Source organism: Protopterus annectens, chromosome 6.part0, assembly GCF_019279795.1.
Source record: "Protopterus annectens isolate FY-2018-M chromosome 6.part0, PAN1.0, whole genome shotgun sequence".
NCBI classification, from domain to species: domain Eukaryota; kingdom Metazoa; phylum Chordata; order Ceratodontiformes; family Protopteridae; genus Protopterus; species Protopterus annectens.
In genome coordinates this window covers 1,945,128,915-1,945,154,027 of record NC_056737.1, presented here as the reverse complement: position 1 = coordinate 1,945,154,027, position 25,113 = coordinate 1,945,128,915, and the positions used below count along the sequence as shown (strand labels likewise).

Here is a 25,113-nt window from a genome sequence, read left to right as displayed (position 1 = left end):
GAAAGTCACTGTCATTGCTCCTAAAGGTATACAATATATCCAAAGAAAAATTATTAATACCCCCATCATGGAAATCTTCATTAATATCCCCAATAGTAAAGACTAGCAAATATGAAAAGTACTGTTCCACATATAGGCCTATATTATTACTTAATATAGACTATAAAATGTTTATGGCAATTTTTGCAAATAGAATCAAACATTTTCTCCCCTTAATAGTACATGAAGACCAGACAGGCTTTATAAAACTGAGAAATACTTATGATAACATTAAAAGAATTATAGTATTAATAGGTCATGCTAAACAAAAATACAGACTTAACTTTTTGGACATCAATAGTGCTTTTGACACTGTAAGCTGGAGATATCTACATTTAGTACTAGAAGAATATAAATTTCTTAAAGCTTTTATAAATGTAATTATTTCCTTATATGAAAACTCTTTAGCATATATTAAATTAGGGTCCCATAGATCAGGCTCCATTACAATAAAGAAAGAAACCAAACAAGGTTGCCCATTGTCCCCTTTACTATTTGCTTTATTAATAGAACCTTTCACAAACAATATTAGATCACAAGATAAAATCAAAGGGATACAGATTAACAAAAATTTAAAACTGAAACTTCAATTGTTCGCAGACAATGTCCTGCTAACTCTTTCTAATGTAAACCACTCCTTACAAGCATTATTTGATTCCATGACTAATTTTCCAAAAATCTCTGGTTTACTATTTAATGATGATAAAACTAAAATTCTATCTTTAAGTTCCAAAAAAAAAAATTACTTACATAAAAAAAATCTCAATCTACATTGTAACTGAGGGTAAATTCCATTACCTAGCAGTCTATTTAATGGATGACTTAAATGACACTCATATTTAACTATAATATAATAAAATATAAACAATGATAACTGACTGGAATAGATACCTATTCACAATGGATGATAGATTATACTTGACTAAATCAATTATTTTCCTAAAATATTATATCTTATTCAAGCGTTTTCTCTACCACCACCTAAGCACATAATACAAAAGTATAATAAAATGATAACAAAATTTCTATGGCTCCAAATAAACCTCAAATTGCTCTAAACAATCACTTGCCAAAATGGGAAGATGGAGGAATTAACCTTCCATACTTGGAGACATATGCCCTATCTGCTATTATAAAAATATTACTCTATGGCATAATCCATCCTACTCCTCTATATGGAAACTACTACATAAACAAATTTGTTTAGACTTTATGCAAAAGCTTATTCATAATCATTTACTCTTCTTACCAAATATTTTCTATTAGACTCTAAAATCATATGAGAAAGAGTTAAATGAATTCAACCAGAAAGCTATAATGTATAATATGACCAAGCAAGAATGGGATAGTTTAAAACAATTAAGTGAACAGCATAATTTGGTGTTTAAGCCCTCCAATAAAGGGGGTAAGTTAGTAGTTATGAGAAATCAAGACTACTATAAAATGTGTATGCAACATCTTAATAACACCGAAGTATATTGTCAAGTGCAAGAAGCAAGATATTTGCAGGCCATTCATGATTATGAATGACTAATACGTAAGGAGCTATGATGTATGCAAACCTCTTTATGGGGTTGGTTGAATATAGCCACATTTATAGAAGTTCATTTTACAATAAGTATGTAGTGAATTATTTTAGATATATAGATGATTTGATATTCGTCTGTAAAGGTGGCAAAAATAAAGTTACAGATTTTATTGATTATTTGAATAATAGTAGATTTTTGATTAAATATGATGGTTTGCAAGAAGGAAATAGAGTGAATTATTTTGATCTGACATTGGAAGGAACAAGTGAGGGGAATATAATTACTCAAATATTTAGAAAATTTGATAAGCCAAGTTATGTTTTATGCTAATAGTTGTCACCCTGCACATACGGTACAATCACTGCCATATGGAGAAATCTTAAGGATTAAAAGGCCTTTTAGTGATTTAGAAGAGGCCAAAAGAGAGGCTATTGCAGTTAGTCATGTGTTCATTAAAAGACGCTATTCTGAACAATTAGTTCTAGAAAGTTATAATAAAGTGTTTGGGCAGAGAATAAGCAAATATAATAGTAGATGTAGACATAAATTATGAATTAATAGTGAAAAGGAATGGGATTTACAACAAATTATAGCTTTTGTATCCAAACACTTTATTTTTTCAAATGAACTACAAAAAATGTTTGTTAGTTTCTGGAATATAATAAACAGGGATACACCTTCACTTAAGGATTTGCAACTTAAATTTTCCTATAAAATAGGTAGGAATCTTAAAGATATTTTGGTACATAGTGTTTATAAAAGACCAAGTGAGGTAATAGGGAATTTAAGTTTGGATACAGGCACTAAGCCATGTGGCAAATGTTCCATTTGCCAATATATAACCAAAACTTTTGAAGAAATAAATGGAAAAAAATGTAAAATGAAAGGAAGCTTTACGTGTAAAAGTGAAGGTGTGATTTATGCTATTAGATGTGAATGTAATAAATTTTATGTGGGAGAAACTAAAAGAAGTTTAGCTGAAAGAGTTAAAGAACATGTAAGAGATATAAAAACATATAATAGTTAGTCCTTTGGGAGAACATAGTAATATTAAACATGAAGGGGCTTCTTTAAAATTTAAAGTTACGGTTTTAGAACAAATTAACTCTAAATATATTAGTGAGAATAGGGTAAAATACCTTTTAAGAAGGAAATAATCGATTTTAATTTTAAAATATAATACTTTACAACCCATGGGTTTAAATAGGGAATGTAATTGGAAGAGTTTTATGTAATATTTATGCAATATTGTTTTCAACATTTGATATAGAGTTAAGAATGTGAAATGTTGATTTTAATAATTAGAATTTTAGTAAATTACTATTGATTGATTAATTGGTATTGTATATAAATGCTTGGTTTAATCTAATTCATTGCTTTATAAAGGCTGTTTGGCCGAGACGCTACAAGGTTATATTGGCATTTGTGCTATTCTAGCATCACATTTCTGTGATATTGTTATAATATCAGCTGTTGTTCCAGCTCGTTATTCTTATAATATTGTTTTTTGGATTATCTTCATCGGTGTTGCCTACTTAATTCTGCAGTCACTGAATAAACTATATTTGTGAAATTGACTCAAAGAAGTGGAGTTCCTGGCATCTAGTGGTTCTTCTTCTAAAATCATATGTGTTGGAAAACAAAAACAATAAAGTACCATCACATTATATAAACCATACGCTATCTTTATTTTTTAAAAAAATTGTGAGTATTAACCCTAATATTAAGTCTTGGATATTTCTAATTTTTCAACTAGCTTATACTTCTAATAATTTTGAATCCCTTCAAATGAATAAGATGAGATCTTAAAACAAAGTTAATTAATATTCTGGTATCAGCTAACAGAAACAGGCAAGGTCCTACCTAGAACCTATCTCATAGATAAATATAATGTAAGTAATGATATGTGGCTAACCCTGCAAACACTGAGACACTTTTTAATAAATAAAATAGAAGTAATGCAAATTTCAACAAGGCAAAATGTACCTGAAATTATTGAATATATTATACCCATAACAAAGCAACCTTTTCAGGGGAATGTATACTTGTCTAACATTTATAAAATAATCAGAAAAGTGGAAATATATCACAAAGAGTCTTACTGGAATTACTTTTCATTGGTAAATGGACATCCCCCCAGGAGATAATGAAAAAAAAATATTCTAATGTCTTCAAAACACACTGCATTGTCACTTCATTGGCAATTGCTCTCATGGAGATTCCTACATAGAAGCTTTTTTACTCCGCATAAAATAGCCTTAATGTTTAACACTGAATATATTTGTTGGAAATGTGGAAAAAAATTAAAAGCAAACTGTAAACATGTTTTCTATGACTGTAAAAAAGTAGATACTTATTAGAATACTATAAATTATTTTTTCAGACTATATTTAATGACAATTTTTAAATTAGCTAAATCATTGGTATTGTTTAACTCCCCTACACCTAAATGTACTTCAAGAAATAGGCTATCAGCTCTTTGGACCTTACTAACCATAGCCAGAAAGATAATTAACATTAACTGGAAAAAGCAATCTTCTCGTTCATTTAAGGAATTTAAGAATCTTACTTTGACTGCTGGGCAAATGGACATCAATGCCCTAAAGAACAGAACCAACAGAACAACATCATGTCTCAATACTTGATTGACTGTAATGGAAGCTTTGGAAAAAATGGACAACATTTCTAATGGAAATGATTTGATTTCATCATAGAAACAATCACTTCATTCAAGTTGATTAGACACCTATGTAAATAGTTATGTTTTAATGTTATGATAGTAATTTCATTGTAACTATTAGTTTCTATTTCTATATTCTGTCATACTTATAATTATGTTTTATATATTGTAACATTTGTAGTTTGTTTTAAAACTGTACTATAATTTGGAAATTAATAAAAAAAATAAGAAAAAAATATGGGAAGGTATAGTTAATCTTTAACTATAGGTAACAGGTTATTTTAGTACCTGGAGATAATGACAGAAACGTGGGTACCAAGGTAACCCCATTTTAATGTACATTCTTTATTTTAAAATGATAAAATCCATAATCTGAAATATCAGTGTATCCTCATAACAGTTTAGGGATCTTTATTTTGTTACTGCAAATAATGTATTAAAAATAACAACTAAAAAGTAAATCAAGCAAACAAACAACCAAACAAATGAATCCCAAATTGAGATGTCTTGCTACGTATTACTATATAATCTCCCTGAATTATACTGGATATTAATCTGTTTGATTATTTAGAGTACAAAAGTAGTTAAATTTATGAGTGTTCACAGTACGAAGAAATACATTTATGACAGTGCTTGCTGTATATTTGATTTACTTGTTTTTATTTTGTAGGTTCTTAGACAAGTGTTAGACTAGTTGCCCTTGTGTGCCATTTTAAGACTAGTCTCTTTCCCTTTTTGTACTCAAATTAACATATTCCGTTTGGTTAGAGATTTACCTTGCCCATCCCATCCCATGGTCAATAATTATATCTCACCTGTAATGAGAATGACTGGGACCATATATATAATTTGAGGGGACCCGTGCATGGGATAAAAGCATTTAGTAGCTGCCAAATAGTAGTACTGGGGGCATTCCTGGGGTAAATTTTCTGTTTCCTATCTACTGATCTATGTTGTGGATTAATATAGACAGGAGTGAACTTTGTTTTATGTCCATGGGAAGTCTATTCAAGAGCAGCGGTATCCTCTGCAAAATATACCTATCATTCCAAACTGTTCTGTTGATACTGCAGAAAAGGTTTACATCCCTAGACCAATTATTTCTCATGCCATTTGGCTTGCTGATGTGCAGTAACTTTATCAGTACTGGGTCAGAGGATGTCTTGTATGCCAGACACAGGACAATAATTCTTAGCAGTCCTTAGGCTATCAAGTACAGTGACAGAGCTCTGAGCCAATCCATGTAGGACATATTGTTTAGGTCTTGTATCCTTTTAGTAAGATATCTTTGTAGGCATTTCAGTTGTTGCATGTGTTTGGACAGATACATGTCAAAGGACACATTATACTCAATAATTGTCCTAATGAGGGCTGAGTAAAGGGGGGGTTTAGGGTCAATGAAAGACAGACCATAGCTTTTGTGTGTTTAATTTAGTTTCTGTGGTCATGTTTAAGTCATCACACTGATGATTGTTTATTTTGTCATTACCTTCATTCAGTAATGTGCAATCATGCAGTCATCATTGTGAACAGATGCTGCTGCTGGCATTCATGGTCTACATATGTATTAGGTACCATCATCCTGTATGTTATCTGAGTACCATTTAATACCCAGCTGTGTAATACTGATCTCTTCCGGCAATTGAAGAGTATTTGTTCCACTTGTAGTGGTATATAGATTATGTTTGTTATGTATAAAAATTCTGGAATGTTGTAATAGGTGATCATCTTTCTACCAAGGCTCCATAGGAATTGTGCTGCTTTTTTGGTGAGAGGAAATCATGAGTTTTGTTACTTTACCAAACTATAAGCATCACAGGGTATGTTAGTTTAGATGTGTGTGTTTTAGTCACTTCATGCAGTAACAGATGTATTCAGTGTAATAATCATATATACATAATATTACACTCTTCTCTTCTCTTCTGTAGACAGGTATTTCTGCATAGTCATTGGATGTATCCTCCTTACAGAACCTAAACAAATTCTGACCTGACATGAGGAGCCTCCTTTATGGCTGCCAAGATGGAAATTAAAGACAATGAGGTCATATTTCCAATTGTCACAGATTTCCATAGTGTGTCATTAATAATTGGTACTTCTGTATAAGTCATCACAGCCCCCCACAGCCCCCCCCCCCCGCCCCAGCCACATGTTAGTCTTCAGTGATGGCAAGCTGCCTTGACTGTCTCATCTTCTAACCCAACTCATGAGTAAGTCAGTCAGTGTTCAGGAAATGCTCAGACTACTCCATAAGGTCTGAGTTTCCCCTTATTTATCTCTTCTGTTTTGGTGTGCCAGTACCCCTTGGTTAAATCTAGTGTGGTAAAGCCTAGCTTTGTCTAGCCTTTCCTTTTCATTAGATGTGAGACAAATTTGGATTTTTCATTTCTGGAAAGCCTTACAAAGCCAACTGGCTTATGGATCACTATAATTAGACTCTATCATTCACTCTGGAATTACTATTTAACTGTATCTTCCAAACAGGCTTCATGCCTCATGAATGGAGAAATGCAACAGTCATCCCTCTGCACAAAGGTGGGCCATCTACAGACCCTGGAAACTATAGACCCATAAGCCTTACTAGTCTTATTATGTAAAGCCATGGAAAGAATTATCATGGAGATGATCAATAGTGATAGCAAACCTCCAGATACTGGACCCAACCCAGTTTGGTTTAATCAAGGGCAAATCATGTCTACTCAACCTGGTAGACTTCTTTGAGAAGGTCACCAAACCAATGGATGAGGGCAAAATTGTTCAAACTACCTACCTTGATCTGGCCAAGGTGTTTTGATACAATACCCCACTCGGGCATTGTTGACAAAAGAGGTTAAGTACAAACCCGTATGTCACCCAGTGGATAGCCAAATGGCTCACAGACAGGACCCAGGAAGTTAGAATTGGAGAGTCCACCTCTACAAAGAGGCCAGTCACAAGTGGAGTCCCTCAGGTGTCAGTCCTTGGACCACTCCTTTTTGTCATTTACTTCTCAGAAGTCAAGGCCAATGACATAGACAAACAACTGGTGTCAGAGCCATGGACTAAAACTAAATGCCAAAATATGCATTGGGAAGTCATCCATCCCTGGTAACTATCATATTGACAGCACACCTCTTAGAGTTGACCTGTTTAGTGAGGGACTTAGGGACACACATAGATAGTAATCTAGCCTTTGATCATCACATGTCTACAGTGGTGAGGAAATCATTCTATGTTTCTCAAAGTATAAACAAAGGTATGGCATCTACATCCAAGGAAGTCATTGTTCCACCTTATTTGGCATTCATCAGACTTATCATTGAGTACAATGCCCCCTTTGGTATGCACCTAACTAGGCATATCCAACAACTGGAACATCCACAGAGGTTCCTCACTAAAACAATACAGGGCATAAGTAATATGTCCTATGCAGACCGCCTCAAGGCCCTATCCCTGTATTTTGTCTCCTACAGGCTTTTGAGGGGAGATCTATGCCTGACATACAGGGCATTGTCAGACCCCACTCTGACAAACCTCCTGCATATCCACAAAGCAAACAGCACCAGAATTTACCATTCTAAAGACTTAAACCTTGCCTGTGATATAAATAGGACCTGCTGGTGGGATAGGTACGTATCCATGAGACTACCCTGTCTATGGAACAGGCTCCTCATTCATGTGAAGGAGAGCTCCTCCCTAACCCAATTCAAGTGCAACTTGGACAATTGGATGGGAAACCAGAAATTCATCCCTTGTGTGACACCTTTGTCTCTAATAGACACAGTTAACCTTTCAATTATTCATCTCCCAGGCCCATGTTTACACTTCTCAAGGGTATTAGAACTTGTTAGACATTTGGGATGCATGGCTAGGCTTAAAAAGGCTCTTGTGGTCATTAGCCTAGTAAATACCTATGAAACTATGAACTTTTGGACTCCTGAATAATCCCTGCCTTAAGAATTTTCTTCAATTCTTCATGTATTGATTTTCTTTGGAACTCAGGTATCCTTCTGGCTTTAGGTTAATCTCTCTTGCCACAGTTTTGTTATGATGCTGCATTAAGTTTGTACTATGTGGTAACTCAGAAAAGGCTTTTTTGTTTCTTGATAAAGGTTTGTCTAAGTGAACAGCAGGATTATAATTCTCTGGCACAGTAAGATAGGTTCATAGATTAGTACTAGGTTAACTGTCCTTGTGAGCCATTTTAAGCCTAGCCCATTACTCATGTAAGAATAAAACCCTGTACCTTGTGTTTGTTAGGTAAAAACCTTAACCATTATGCTAAACAATCTACCTCAGCTCCCAGTGGTCTTCTGTTTCTAAACCAGTAAAAACACTCAGAGAGTGTATAAATATGTATAAAACAATATAAAAATAAAAAATGCCACTGCTAGCTGATATAACAGTCCAAGCTTTAATTAAACACTAAGAGCTTTCACCCAATGCCATCCTGGGCTTCCTCAGAGTGACACTCTGTGAAAGCGCTTAGTGTTTAATTAAAGCTTGAACTGTTATATCAGCTGGCAGTGGCGTTTTTGTTATTTTTATTTTGTTTTATATGTCTTGTCTTTCTAGTTTGCTGTATTTGGAGTTTACTTTGTTCATTTTCTCCTTTGCATATGTTCCTATTAATAATTGGTATAATAATTTTCAGCCTATTTGGCACGTTTGATAAAGTGTGCTGTCACACTTTTAAATGATATTTTCTCCTCCTTCCAAGTCTTTTGCTATGTATAGCCAGCCTAGATATCCATGTGATACACAAACTTGAATTCGGTAATCCCTGTTGAAGCTTGGGGCACCTGTCTTACAGAAAAAAAAATAATTAAGAAAGTATTTGAGCCCAGATCTTGCTGTCTTGCTTGGCCTTTCTGAGCATAGATTTCAGAGTTTCATTAAAACACTCCACTTACCTAGTGGTTTGAGGCTGACACATTGAAGTTGACAACTGTTTTACTTTAAAATGCTGACAAAGCTGGTGTATTACCCTGGACGTAAATGAGGTTCCCTGATTCTTGAGTAGTTGTATCCCTTTCTTGGAGAAAAGTAACACTAGCCCCTTGCCATTTGAATTACTGCTGTTACTTCAAAGATTTATTACTCTACTTATCATGGCATTGTCCATGATGATTAAAATGTTTTGGTAGCCATTACTCAATTTTAACAATGGACTTACAAGATCCACACCTATCTGCTTGAGTGGGGCTTCAGTTAACAGTATACATATCAGCAAATGCCTAATGATATGGTGCAAGCGTTTGACATTCCGGGCAAGCATCTCAGACATTTTCAATGTTTTTCTTTACTCCAGGCCAATAAAATGTGGCTAAAACGCTAGCTTTGGTTTTATTCATTCTTATGTATCCCCCCAAAATTTGGCTATGTGCTAGTTTCATCAAAAGTGTTCAAAACGGTTTTTGAGCCCATAGTTTGTGTAATGTATCTTCTTTGTTTACCCTATACAGAAAATCATTCCTTAACTCAAAATACAGGTATGAGATGGAATCAGCATGCTCATGTTTCTCCCTTTCCTCTGGCTCTACTTACTGTATCATCCTCCAAATGCATTTTCTTAAAATTGTCATATCTTATCTGTAGATCTTCTGAGTCAGGAACTATTTCATCAGTACACTGATGGGAAGTAGAAGGTGCAGCCTCTTCAGTTTTGAATAAAGCTATAGGAGTTTGTTTACTGCTGTATGGTAAAAGCCAACTCCTGGCAGTCATTTCTTTTTGTTTTCTTATGGTTTTGACACTCCCTCTGTTTTGACCTTATAGAGGGAAACCTAGGACTCTGTTCAGGTTCTTGATCTTCTCTTAGTGAAGTTATCACCTAGTGCCTCTCCTGCTCTGTCTCTGCACAGTCATTATTAATTTATTGAATGGAATCCTCTGACAAGGGTTTCATGTCATACAATTACGAGTTCTTCTTTTCTGGATTCACTTCTGACTTAAGCTTAATATATATATATATATATATATATATTTTTTGGATAAAACTCCGTAGCCATCAAAAGCGAGATTGCAATTCCTTTGAAATTTCTCTCTCTCTCTCTCTCTCTATATATATATATATATATATATATATATATATATCCCTTTTTCTTTTCATAGGGCTAGTTTGCTACTGCCCTTTCCAGTTTTTACCAGGCATATGTTGAAGACTCTATCTTTTTAACAGTGCGTCACACCACTGCTGGAACTGTTCCTTCACCCCATTTTTGCTAGGGACATATTCTGACCACAGGGTGTCTAACTGTGTGCTCTTGACAACAGAATTACTAATATACCTAATCGACAATTACTGCTGTGCTTGAACTGGAGAAATCTTGGCCTGTTAAGACTCCATGTGTTAAATAGGTTGTTTTGCTACAGGATGTAGTTTGTTTAAACAACTCCATCTTAATTTCTGCACCTGTCAAAGGATATTCTTTCCTATCAATAAGAACGCATATTACTTACCTTTGTCTTGTCATATTGTTTATGTTTATAGACATTGGGTTCCTTAGAAACTCTGATCATGCACCCAGAATCTGGTAGTCACTCCAGTTCATTCACATCCACCGCTAATGTACATTTAGTTAACTTAACAGAGGCATGTAGGCAACTTGTAATGATTTATCAGTTAGTCTGCACATTCCACCAGTACAATGCAAACATGCTGGTAAGAAATCACAGTTTTGTTTGGCACAATATTTTTATTGCTAGCATGTTGGTTAAGTTTCACATTTTTGTTAAAAACAATGTATTGCAGATGAGCAAGATATCCTGTCTAGCCTACAGCCACAGTAAAGCAGAGGCTACACAAGATCTGGGGTAATATAAGAAGATCTAGGGCAGATCAGAGTGGATATCTCTGCCCGTTTATGATAGAGACTCCCTGCAGAGGTAGAGGGCACTGTGTCACCACAGAGGAGACAAGACCCCTAAGAACTTAATGTAAAAATAAACCCACTGGATGAAATAAATACAAAGAAAGAATTGGGCTTCACATTAGGAATTTATAAAAGAAAGTCCTTTACAAGGTTGCAGTGAACTACCCTACCTGTGCTAAACAGTGGGATGTGGAGATCCTTGTGCCCATCTTACTATGAGTGGAGACAGAGTAATCTATTATTTGTGACATGAGAAGGGAAGATGATCCCATTCTGTTTGACCTCCAGATTTGTCAGGCAGTCTTTAAAATGGCCCAATGGAAGGATGAGATGCTAACCCACATCAGGGTGATAATTCCCAGGATAGTAGGTAAGAAGAGCCCTTTTTGGAATCCCACCAAGATATCCTTATTTCAAAATGTAGAATGACATGGTCTATAATGTAAATAATGAAATTGAGATGATTGTTAGCTGTTGTAACCCAAGCCATTTAGGCAGATGGTCATGAAGATGGTCCATAGCCATGTATTTCAGGGGTCATTTAAGCACTGATACTGGCCACATTTTCTTGACCAGATGGACCAGATGCTTTAAAAATAATGAAAACTATTGTGTTAGTTGTCCTGAGAGTTGCAGGACAACCTCTAATCCAAGTTTCAGCAATCTTTTAATTCCAATGCATATAACTGGGAATTCAATAAAAGAATCGCTATAGTTCAGGGCTATTAGCTAATTCTAGCAATGGATACTGGCATACATTAGTTGTGCTGCACTATGGTAAACAATTTCTTATTGCTGTACCTCTTAGAAAAGCTAATTATAGAACAATTGTTAAGGAACTAATATTACTATTCTGCCAGGTAGAAATAGTGAACAAAATATACAGTATTTTGATGACTTAAAGCAAAAAAGGAATACTTTTTATGTAGAAGTGATAGTTCATTTTATATATTATGATATAAAATTAATTTAAAATATTTGTTTTACTAATATTCAAGTCACAGATGTTCTACAATCTTAGAGAATGGTATGAGAAAAGGTGGTGAATGACACTTAATAAATAAGGACAATGATTGGAGTTACAGACTTCTTTTATTTCAGAAAATTTATATTAAATCACATTCTCTTATTCTGTCAATGCCTCAGGTTAATAGCACTAATATTTAAAAAGTATCCCTAATTGGTCCTGATAATTTTTGTATTTGTCCCTGATTCTATTAAGACTTGTTCCAGATTCAGTGCTATATAAATGATTGTAATACAACCCAAAATTGCATATGAATATGCAAAACCCTCCTGAAGATGAAGGAATTTATATATAGGAAGCAAAAAATAAGCAAAGGCGATCAACAGTTTTGGAACAGCCCTTCTGAAAATGCACATTATTGAAGAGGTTAATATTGCCTACAGCTCTGAAGTTGAGGGAGTAGTAGAAATAGTAGGTTTATAAGAGGAGCTTCTTAGTCTTTCCCTATTATGAATACAGATTGTACTTGGATCAGTTTACTCAATACTGACCGCTATTTCTCATCTGTATGGAGCTAATAATGTCTAAACTCTAAGGGCTTTAAAACAGGAAGTGAAAACCTGTTTATTCCCTTTTTAAAAGTACTGCACAGTGCACACGCATAAATTAAAATGTTGGAAAATGATATAAAGTGTAACACAGACCACTTATGGCCTAGTTTAATTCATTTCCCCAGTAAAGCACTCAGAACTGTAGTAAAATCAATCAGTCATGTCTGCAAATTATGTAGTCTGCCCTGGATGGTTAGGCTGTTGTGGATTTTAATGGGGGTGGGGGTTGGTTCTAACCAGTACTCTATGTACTGAGTTTTCCACTTGAGCAATTATAGTGTGGTACATGAGTTTCCTAAAGATATTCTATATTTGACTTAAATTTATTTGACCATCATGTACCATTTTACTTCTGATTTTTATTTATTTATTTTTTCCTACGGAGCATGCCTCTGGACCTCATAAAGGTTTTAGGATTTTTGTGCCTGATCATAATTTCTAATAGCATGCCATTCCTGCCATCAGACAAAATCCATTAGTACACAATGCAATCTTTTTTACTAATTCATAAAAGCATGCATGATTTGTTTCACACTGCTAGGAGCTTCAGACTAGTAGTTTGTGCTTTTTAATAGTTTTTATTAATGCTGGAATGTATGCATTGCACTCTGTGAAAGCATATGCAGAAGTAGCTGCATCCTGATATAAGCCTTTGTATGATCAACAATGTACACAAATAGTATTTTCTGTAATACTGTTTTAAGTGGGTGAACTGGTGCCCCCCTTAACCTGTGACTAGTTCTTAAAGTAGGAAGCTAATGGAAGTACCCCCAATGATATTACAGGAAACACTATTTACAGGAAAACAAATTAAGCTACCACTAAGTAAGTATACATATCTCTGTTTGATGTGATTGCTGTCATTGCACGTACACTAAAGTTTTAAAGATGATTTCTATAAAAGAACTAATTAAGTTCCTTTATTATCACTCTTCTGTTCTGTGTGAGATTGCCAAGTAGTAAAGTACACTTATATAATTCATGTAAAGGTTCTATTGAGCGCGGAGCCTGGATGACAGACTGAGAGCAGTGAATTTCCATAAACTAGTATAATAATATAGGGAAATGTTATTATTTTTAAGTTTAAAACATCATAAATCCATAGATAAAGTACTAAACTACATAAATATCAATTTTGGTGGAGATATACAAAAATGTTCCTGTCAAGTAACTTGGAGATATATTGAGTCACTGAATATGAACAACTCAAGGAATTCTCATCCAGATGCTGCTTCAATGTAGAAGTTGAAACTGAATTTAATGCCTTGTTTGACAGTTTTGGTTTTCAGTATATGAAACTTCTTATCACACACAATGATGCTAAATTAAGTAAATTATTATTAGAGGTTGAAAACTTGAATCATCTTATTACACATGATTTAGCCTTTTCTCAGTGGGAGAACTTATTTAACAAACAGTTTTCGACTGCTGAAAATAGAGCAAGGAATGCATTTGAACGTAAGCATAGAAAACTAAATAGAGATAAAGAACAGTACAGAAGGAATATGTGTTACAAATGGAATTATACAAGACAGGATATGGACATGTCAGATTACCCTCAACAAGGGGAAGATATACATAATGATGTTAATAGTGAGAAGTTTTTTCACACACCTTGGGAGAGGAATCAGGGGCATTGGAAAAAGGGAGGGAAATGGAAAAAGAAATGGTAGATAAAATGGATGATAATGAATGTAATACATCTCATCAGATCGGAATTGTCACCAATAAAACTGTTAGTGAATATAAAAGTTTTAAAATTTACAATTTTAGCAGCATTAAATTGGAGACAACACATTTCGACCTTTTATCTAAAGGCTTTAACTTTATTCCAACTCCCAAATTTGATCTTGTAGATAACATTTTAGAATTCAAGCAATATACCAGGAAATTGAATCTAGCCCTTATGTTTGATAATAATAATCATCATAAGAATAACCAAACTAATGTTTTTGGGTCATTAGGGTTGAAAAAGAAGAGTAATTTTATACCAATGAGCAACCCTAATGTACAGATCTACGACCAAGTGGTCACGAATGAAATTTACAAATTGTATAAAAATAGAAAGAAATTTCCAACCAAATACAATTTATCCACAGAAGAAAGACAAGTACTTCAGGATTTACGGACAGACACGAAAATACGTATTATGAAACCTGACAAGGGAGGGGGTATAGTTTTGTTTGATACCCTCACATACAATGCCAACATCTTAGATATATTACATCATTCAGGAAACTATACGGTGTCATCCATTAATGAAGTTAATATAGCCTATAGCAGGATTGATATGTACCTTGAAGAATATCTGTTGGAAAATCGAATAACAGAAGAAATGTATAATTATATGACAGTTGAACACCCAGTTTTAGCAACCATCATAGGGATACCCAAGGTACATAAAAATCCAGATAATCCACCCTTACGTCCTATAATATCTGGAAGTAGATCCAAAACATTTCCAATAGGAGAGGTATTAGACACTCTTTTAAAACCCATATATAAGGAAGTGAAGCATCTTGTAAAAGACTCATGGGAATTTTTAAAGAATTACCCCTTACACAAATACCATCAGGGCATCTTGTTCAGCACAATCGATGTGGTAGATCTATTCAGTTCAATCCCCATGGAAGAAGGTATTGAGGCATTCACCTACAGCCTTAGAAAACATACCAATATGACATGGGATAGAATACAGCTATTGGCTGAACTTATGAGCATTGTGTTAGAGAACAACTTTATTTTCTATGAGGGGGAGATATTCAGGCAGACCAGGGGGGTGGCGATGGGAGCAGCCTGTGCTCCCATATTCGCCAACCTGGTCATGCTAGAATGGGAAGAACAGAATGTATTGGATGGTACACATGATGAACATATTGTATATTATTCAAGATTTCTTGATGATATATATATATTCTTTGGAATGGAGATACGAACACCTATTCTACATTCATTAACTACATTAACAACAGTAGCAATTTTTTGAAATTTACCTCAGTGGTAAATGAATATGGTGTTCCGTACCTTGACACATTGATCACAAGAGACATTGTAGGTTTGAAGTCCACGATATATAGGAAAGACACTTTTACCAATTCCTACGTGGACTTCAACAGTTTTCATCCCAGGAAAGTAAAGAGAAATATATACAAAGGACAATGTGTGAGGGCTGTTAGAATGTGTTCTAAGTACATTGACATGGTCAAGGAAATAGATTACATTACATCCCTATTTTTTGACAGAGGATATGACAATGACATGATGGTGGACATTTCAGCATATGTTATCAGCCAATGGGGAATCAAATACAAACCATTACTTGGTTCTAACAACATACCAAACCTATCAGTTAATAAGGAAATTTCAGAGCATCAAGCCATAGAAGTATCTGTAAAACAAATGGTAAATGTTACATACAATAGAGCATGTATAGTAGAATTTGGTCCTTACAGTAATTACATTAAGGACATTATTGCAAAAAATTGGTACTTAATAACTAAAGACAAAGAAATAGCTGACATATTGGGAACTGAACCCAAATTTGTGAACAAAATGGGTTTGAATATTAAGAGAATTCTTGAATTAGGCTATAAGACTAAACATAATGAAAGTGCACATACTTCGAGATGTGGCACTTGTAAACAATGTTTCAGTATATGTATGAAGAGTCTAATTACATTAGAAAATGAAAACAGATCTAGGATATACCCTGTTAAAGGTAACTGCAAAACTAGAATGGTAGTGTATATCGCTATATGTATGGCCTGTCCCGCATATTATGTGGGTAAGACAGAAAGATTATTAAGACAGCGGATTTACTCACACTTATATTGCATAAAAAACAAGGATTCAAAAAATGCATTAGCGAGACACATTATGGAAAAAGGAGAAGATCATAAATTTCAATTTGCCATAATAGAGGTTGTTAAGTGTGATCCTAGAGGAGGCAATATTAAAAATGTATTGGCCTATAGAGAGCTTTTTTGGCAAGTTTTAACTGATGCAACCAGATTGCCAGGCATTAATGACTATTTTACCATCAAGCCCTTGTTGATGTTAAGGTAGGGAAGTACATCATTCCCACAGTACATAAACTTACAACATCTCAGAATATATATTAATTTACAAAATAATTTTATTGTAATATTAATTATTTACATATGTCACTTGTAGTAAGAGTTATTATTTTCTTGCTATATTTTAATGTATTTAACAGCCACACAAAGGCATTACTAAAGTGTATTTTATGGAAATTTTATCATTTATATGTACAAGTTGATTTCATGGTATATCACTTTAAGTAAGGCTTTATATTTTGGCGCCTTTTTACATTTAAAAGCTGTGTAATTAATTGTTCCAACTGTTCTGATGAAGCTAGCTGAGCCTAGTGAAAGCGCTAAACAGTTGAATTTGGTTTCGTGCAATAAACAACATTTGTTGGTTTTACTATATCCGGTGGATTTATTTTGCTATTTAGTCGAGCTTGAACGTATCTTCTTGTGTGGATTACTGTATATCAACAGCGTGTGGTTCCATATGAGAGCTTTTTGTTCCAGATGCTGCTTTGAAAAAAGAACTGCAATTGATAACATCTACCTTACAGGAACTATCTTTGAAGATGGATGGCTTTACAAATGACTTAGAAAACCTCAAATTAAATTCTCAAAAACAGACTGATACTCTTAAGGAACTATTACAGCAACACCATACAAAAATAACAAATATAGAGACTTCTCTAAATGACATTGAAGGGAGACTCAAAGAGGAAAAATTCCAAAAAAAAAATTTCTGCTTAAACAGAATACATGGCCGCTTAACAAAATAGATGACTTAGAAAACAGGGAAAGGAGAAACAACATAAAGATCTTTGGTCTACCTGAAAACACTGAAGGAGTAGACATTATTCCATTCTTAACAACCTGGATTCCTGACTTTTTAGACTTGAAAGAGGGACTTTCATTTGGAATTGAAAGGGTGCATAGAGCACTGAGGAAACCTGCTTCTAACTCAACAAATACTCCACCTAGATCCATAGTTGTACATTTTTTTTCATTTCTGGGCAAGGAACAAATATTAAAATCTGCTTGAAGAAAATCACCCTTAAAATACAATCAAAGTCTGATAAGGTTTGACAATGATTATTCTTCTAGAATACTAGAACAAAGGAAAAAAGTCTGGCCAATAGTAAAACTGTCGAAATAAAACAACATTAAAGCACATCTGACCTTTCCATCCAAGATAAAAATACATTTTGCCAATGAGATGAGAACCTTTAATGACTTAGAAGAAACTACTATATTCATCAAAAACAACAACATAGTGTCTATCACAGAAGAAATGGAATGGTTGGCCGCTACTCTTAAAAGAATAAAAGAAGCAAATCCTTGGACTGATGCTTGAAAGAAGAAACAAAAAACTGATTCCAAGATAGCTATCCCAAAAAAATAACTCTTACATCTACATCTCTCAAAGTATCAGCTGATATGGTACATCACTTGTCATCTGTTTTTATGTAAAAAAAGGAGGGTTTCTTAAACAACTGAGAAACCGTAATGATTTATTCAGAATGTTCAGAGTCCAATAATTCTTCAGAAAGGTAGGTCAAGATGGGTTACTATTTACATTATATACAAGCCAAACAAAGCAACATATAATACAAACATAGAAGTTCCTGTTTCCCCTACTTGAACTCAATGAATACTTATCTTGTTCATTTTTCATTGATTTTTACTTATAATAATTCAAGTAATTAATTAACTAATTCAAAAAGGTACCATTCATCAGAGTTCAGACTCAAATGTAACAAATTAACATCATGTATAATAGCAGTAACAATGTAACCCATCTTGATCATACATAACACTTAAGCTGTTACCAAGGTAACTAATGCTTTATACATGACATCAAACTGACAAAGTTGTTCAAGGGAAACAATAGAAGACTGAACTAGGAATGTCACAGAATGTAACAATCTCATTCTGAACAAATAGTATTAAATTGACAATAATCACTCAGTTTAACTTTTGATGATTATAGAAAATAGAACGTTGTCATTTAAATCTAAAAACTTTCAGTATATGCCATAAAATGGCAATTCATGAATATGGAAAGGGAACTTGTAATCATTAATCACAATAAGTGATTTTGTTGTTTTTAACCTATAATTTAACTCATTTTATAATAAGAAATGACAGATATGAAAATCCTTATGTGTAGGAAATGGGGGGAAGAGAATTAAAATGCACTTTCATCAATGTTCACATGAAACAAACTTGATGCTTTAAGTAAGTTAGCAACAAATACAGTGATTACTTAAAGGCTGGCAAACAATGAAATATAACTTTTGATATATCCAGTAAAATACATATTATAAACATTAGGTATAAATATTATCACCAACTATTTATAGTAATAATATGTTTTGAAATACTCCATCAGTAAGGGTGAATATGTTAAATAACTGTGTGCTATAATGTTTTACAGAGGTTTTATATATGATACATCCTACTTTACTATGATTGTAAATATTAATTGCTTATATAAGTAGACATTTATATTGTAGTAGAATTCTGTCTAATCTACAATAGTACTTTATCTGTTCAAAATAATATAAGTATTGCTTATTCCTATTACAAATATTCTCCATATGAGTATTCAATTTATGGAGGTCAGATATGTCAAGGTATGAGTGATAATCTGATGGACTTAGGTTTATCCATCAGATTAGGAATGATTTTCATTCCATGGCTAGTGCAGATCTTAGTTTTGTTAACATTTATTAATTTAAATTTATTTCACAAAAACATTTTAATATGCCTGACCAAAACATTACTTTATTGGAAACACTCAAAGTATAAAACTGATAATTTCCTTTAAAAGCTCAAACATATACTTTTATAGTTATCAGAGGAAAATGTTTAATAGTTACAATAAAATGAAAAATACATAGTCTAAATAACCTAAATGGATTTAACTTTATTATCTTTAAATACCAATGGCTTAAACAATCCTCGCAAGAGATCAAATCTATTGAAATATTTAAAACTGAACAAAGCACAAATTGTCTTTCTTCAAGAAACTCATTTCAAAACAAATGACAGTTACAGATTGAATCATAAGGAATATATGGTATTGGTGCAATCCACTTATAATCCTTCTATGTGGCACACCTCATCACTAAGGGCTTTTCATCCAGAAAAAAGGAGGTCATTGTCCCACTGTACTCATCCCTCATTAGACCCATTATAGAGTACAACTCCCTGGTTGGTATGTACCTCACAAGACATCTGCAACAACTGGAAAGGCCACAGAAATACCTCACTAAAAGAATCACAGGTCTAACACAGATGTCCTATGCTGACCATCTAAAAAAACTCCAGCTATACTCTGTCCATTATCACCTACTCAGAGGCAATCTCTGATTAACATACAAGACCATGTCAAACCCAGTGCTGTTGGACATGCTACAGTTAAAGAAATCCCAATCTCTCAGAGCCACACGATCCAGGGATCTAAACCTGGTCATCATAATGAACAAAACATGCTAGAGGGATAGGTTCCTGACCCAGAGACTCACCATACCCTGGAATAGACTGCCCATACATGTCAAGCTGAGTGCCCCTTTGGCTATCTTCAAAAGGAACCTTGATGATTGGATGGGAGATAGGAAATTCACCCCGGGGATCACATCAGTCACCCTAATAGAGAGGGGACCAGGGAAGTAAATATTCTGGGAAGAAATAGCCATGGAATTGTTATGGCTAGGCTTGTATAGGCCCTAGGACCAATAGGCTAGTACCAACCTATGAACCTATAAGACAAAGACAAAAGGGTAACAGTTTTATGAAAAACAAATGTGATTAACCCAGAAATCATTTATAAGTATGAAGATAAAGAAGGCCTTATGACATTAGTAATAGTTACATATAATAACAGAATATGGACCCTAGCCAATCTATACTGGCTCCAGGCATTGGAACAGGAACTGTTAAAAAATACTTGGATTTCATTTCCAATAATTATAAAGACAACTTAATATTAGGAGGAAATTTTAACTGTATATTTGATATTTCTGAAGCTACAAAAAAAAGACCACTGTGTACATCTGCTGTATCAAAAGCTTTAAACAAGTGGGTAAAATCATTTCATCTTGTAGATACTTTCAAAATTAAAGAAGATAAATCTTTGTTGTTTTCCCATCAAGATCATATATCTCGTACCCCAACAAGAATAGATAAAATATTTGCTGTCCATGACATGCACTCTAAAATCATTAATTTCTCAATCACTCCCTACCCCTTTTCAGACCACAATTCATTGATACTAAAACTTCAAAATGGGTGCAACACCTTACTCTTTAACTCCAAAATTCCAGCATATATAACTAAAATTAAAGAGTTCAAACCCTAGTTATTATCTGAATTACAGTTCTTCTTAGATATTAATTACACCACAGAGATAAATAAAATAATGATATGGGACTCATTAAAAGCTTACATATATGGTAAAATCCTAACTTGGTATAAAAATATCAGAGAATGGGATTCTGAATTATTAGATCTACAATTCAAACTTTTGTCAGTAAAAGTTGGAAAAAAATCAAAATCATTTGGAGATGAAAAAGAAAGTAGAAGTATTAAACAATAAATACAATGAAATTCTAACAGATAAAACTAGTTTAGCTTTAGAGAAACTAAAAATGAATACCTTTGCCACATCTCCCAAATATCTACATAATTTATCCACAATAATCAAAAGCTAATAACATTAAAAGTATCTTCCATGAAAAGAAAGGGGAAAATGATATAGGTGACATTCTTGATGCCTATAGAAATCACTATATGGAACATTTCCAAAAAGAAAATATACATATCGATCAATTAAATCTAGATGAAAAATGTTCTAATATAAAAAAAATCAGAAAAATTAAAACTGGATCTGCAAGCACCCATGTCCTACAAAGAAATTACAGATACAATAAAAGAGGGTAAAAATAATAAAGCTCCAGGTATAGATGGCATAAATATGGAAATATATAAACTTTTTTCCTTCAAAGATACTATCCCTCTTCCATAAAACTCTATTATAAATTCAGTCACAAGCTTTACTACCACCCTCTTGGAGATATTTCTTAATCACACCAATCCTAAAGGAAAACAAATCCCCAAACCTCTGTAACTTGTATATACCTATATCATTATTAAATAATGACTATAAGATATTTGTGACAATATTAACTAACAGAATGAAAATACCACTATCCAAAACAATAAATAATGATCAAACTTGATTTATATAGCATAGACACACACATGACAATATTAAAAGGATAATTTCTCTTATAGATTATGTTAATAAAGAAAATAAAGAAACACTTAAAATTGGCTTAAATATAGAGAAAGCATTTGATTCCTTAAATTGGGACTATTTATTCAAAATCCTAATGCTATTAGAATTTCCTGCATCCTTTGTTCTATATATATATATATATATATATATATATATATATATATATATATATATATATATATACAAATAATTTAGTGTATGTCAAGTTAGGTCCTTTTACCTCTGAATCTATACATATAACAAAAGGCACTAAAGGATGTCCCATGTCTCCGATTCTGTTTGCTCTTGCTATTGAAATATTGGCAGATTCAATATAAAAATCAAAGGAATAGATGTTTATGAACAATACAATTCAAAAGTAATGCTATTTGCTGATGACATATTACTAACATTATCTAATACAAAAGAGACATTAGAAGAATTAAATATATTAATTGACAAATGTCACATCACTTCAGGACTCAGTTTCAATAAATCAAAATCATTTTTTTTATTTTTAAGTAAAAAAAGAACTGCAGACTAAGGGGGATCACATCATAGGGAAACAAGAATCTAACTTAAAATATCTAGGATAACAATGAATTTGTCTCAAAAAACTACAATAATATCATCAATGCAATTAAAATCTCTGTGGAAAAATGGAACAAAATAGAAAGGAATATACTTAAAGAAATAAATTCATGCCTAATAAACTTTTTTATGGTTTCCCAAAAGAAACAGAATAGCTTTAATATATCTTATCAGACCATGGAAACAGGGAGGATTAAACTTTCCTGATATAGAAACATATATAAAAGCATCACTATCTAAAACAATCTCAGACTGGATAAGTCCAAATTATTCTGCAAATTGGAAAGAATTACTAACTATAATATCAATAAATTAATTTGATTTACAAATAAAATTTCAAATAACAGATAAAAACAATTTGCCATGGCACATATTATGTATTAGTATGCAATATAACATAACTGAACCCACTAAAACTCTTATGGTTAATTATTACATTGACTCATTTAGGAAAAGTATTAATGCAAATATAGATTTAAAAATCTGGTTTGATCTTTTAACACCATTTATAGTGACAAAGAACTTTCCATATAAAATATATAGAGAAATTATTAATTCCTGGCAACAGAAAGGATTTGTTTGTTGGCTCCAATGTATCAAAGAACTAAACGTTTTAAATATGCAAGTAATAAAAACAACATACAAAATTCCACAACAGGACTGGCTAACTTTACAGAGTATTCTGTCATGTTTGCAAGATTTAAGTAGAATAATTAACAATTCTTAATTTAAAGAAATACCTAAATTTACGAAATACATATATGAAATCATATATAATGACTTTGACGTAGGAAATAGTATTTCAAAATTTTACAAAATATTGATAAACTATAAAACAACACCAAAAACTTCATATTGGAAATATATAACAAAAGGACACTCAATACAGTTAACTGAAGATATTAAAACAAATATTATCAATAAAATATACATACTTTACACAATACTGGAAAGTATTTAATTGGAAATGCTTGCACAGAGCATTCTTAACCCCACATAGAATCAATAAAATTAGTTCTTCCATAAAAGGAGTACGTTGGAGATGTGTGCAAGTACACAATGCAGATTGAAACCACATTTTCTTTGATTGTGTTAAAATTAAACCATTTTGGAATGATATTAATAACTTTCTACAAGCTTTATTTAATGAATCATTTTATTTAACTAAAGCTCTTATATTATTAAATGTGAACAAAGGTCCTCATTTGAATAGATCAAACATGTATCTAATATGGACTATACTTGCAATTTCAAGGAAGTGTATAACAAGAAGATGGAATACAAATACAATGCTAATTTGGAAGCCTTCTACAGCCTACTGAAGACCACAGCATTATTGGAAATTAAAATTAAAGAACTAAGAATTTATCCAAAGGCAGTTATCAACAACGCTTGGGGAAAGTCTTATCGTTGATTGACACTATACAATAATGGATCAGACACTCTAATAATGGATTGGACATACTTATAAAGTAACTGTATACATTAAGATCTGTTATAGTGTCAGGCTAATGTAAATAGTGTACGTAGTTATTTAAGATGTTATGTATAAATACTATGGAATTCATTCAAATGTATTTGAAAAATAAAAAAAATGTTGATAAAAAGTGCAATTATCAGTTCGTATAATACAGTACAATACTGTTAATGTTTGGCATAATTCATTTTATACAACACTTTTATATACCAGTTTTTGATTCCTTAGCAACATACATACACTAAGCAGGTTTTTCCCGCACTCTAATATCTATGGATAGTACAATGAAGCAGCAAATAAATGTATGCATTAAAGTGCAATAACAAATGATGCATCATTTTAAATCCAGTGAGTGGCAAAACTTTCTAAAGAAGAGTTATATAAAGGAAATATGAATGGACAAATTATATATGTTCAGTAAATCACACATTTCCCAGAAATCTTTACTAACTAGAGTTTATAAGAGTTTATAATTTATTTTTTGAGGTAGCATAAGGTGAGTAGTCTGAATACAATAAAATCATGGCATTTTTCTTCTTTCAGGGGTGAAGATTTTGAAAAGTCAAAATGAATCAGCATTCCCTGAGGAGGAAGAAGGAGCAGAGGAAAGAAATGAAGGATGGACCCATTAGATGTTAACCAGCATCTTTTTAAGAAGGGAGATGTTTTGAAATTATGGACTGTTTGCCAATGTGCAATGCCCATGGGAATTCCAATTCTGATATTTTCATTTAAGTGCTACATATTGAACAAGTTCATATCACAACAAATAGGTTTTCTCTCCTTGTCTCATACCAACTCATTCCAACCCCCACTGACAACTCACTTTTAAAGACCTTCTTTATAATCAATTCATTTTTTCACTATTATTGCAAATAAAGTCCACACTTCCAAATATAACCTCTACTTGCCTTTACGCTGGCTTATAACAGAGAGAACATACAGTCCCAATTTATTTTTATTAATAGCTTGTCTGTACTGCAAAATTTTCCTGAACTCTTCAAAGGAGCTACTGTCTTGATTGTTGATATAAAGTAG

At 32.9% G+C, this 25,113-nt stretch overlaps 1 protein-coding gene across 2 annotated transcripts in view; it reads left to right on the top strand.

Moving 5' to 3' along the window:
• Positions 1-25,113, top strand: part of PPP1R1C (protein phosphatase 1 regulatory inhibitor subunit 1C) — a 924,837-nt gene that overhangs the window by 898,933 nt on the left and 791 nt on the right. For both annotated transcript variants that reach the window (XM_044075257.1, XM_044075258.1), the window contains one exon: positions 24,619-25,113. This exon is cut by the window's right edge and continues 791 nt beyond it. In XM_044075257.1, the coding sequence (XP_043931192.1) occupies positions 24,619-24,707 (89 nt within the window). In that variant the 3' untranslated portion in view covers positions 24,708-25,113. The remainder of the gene's footprint in view (positions 1-24,618) is intronic.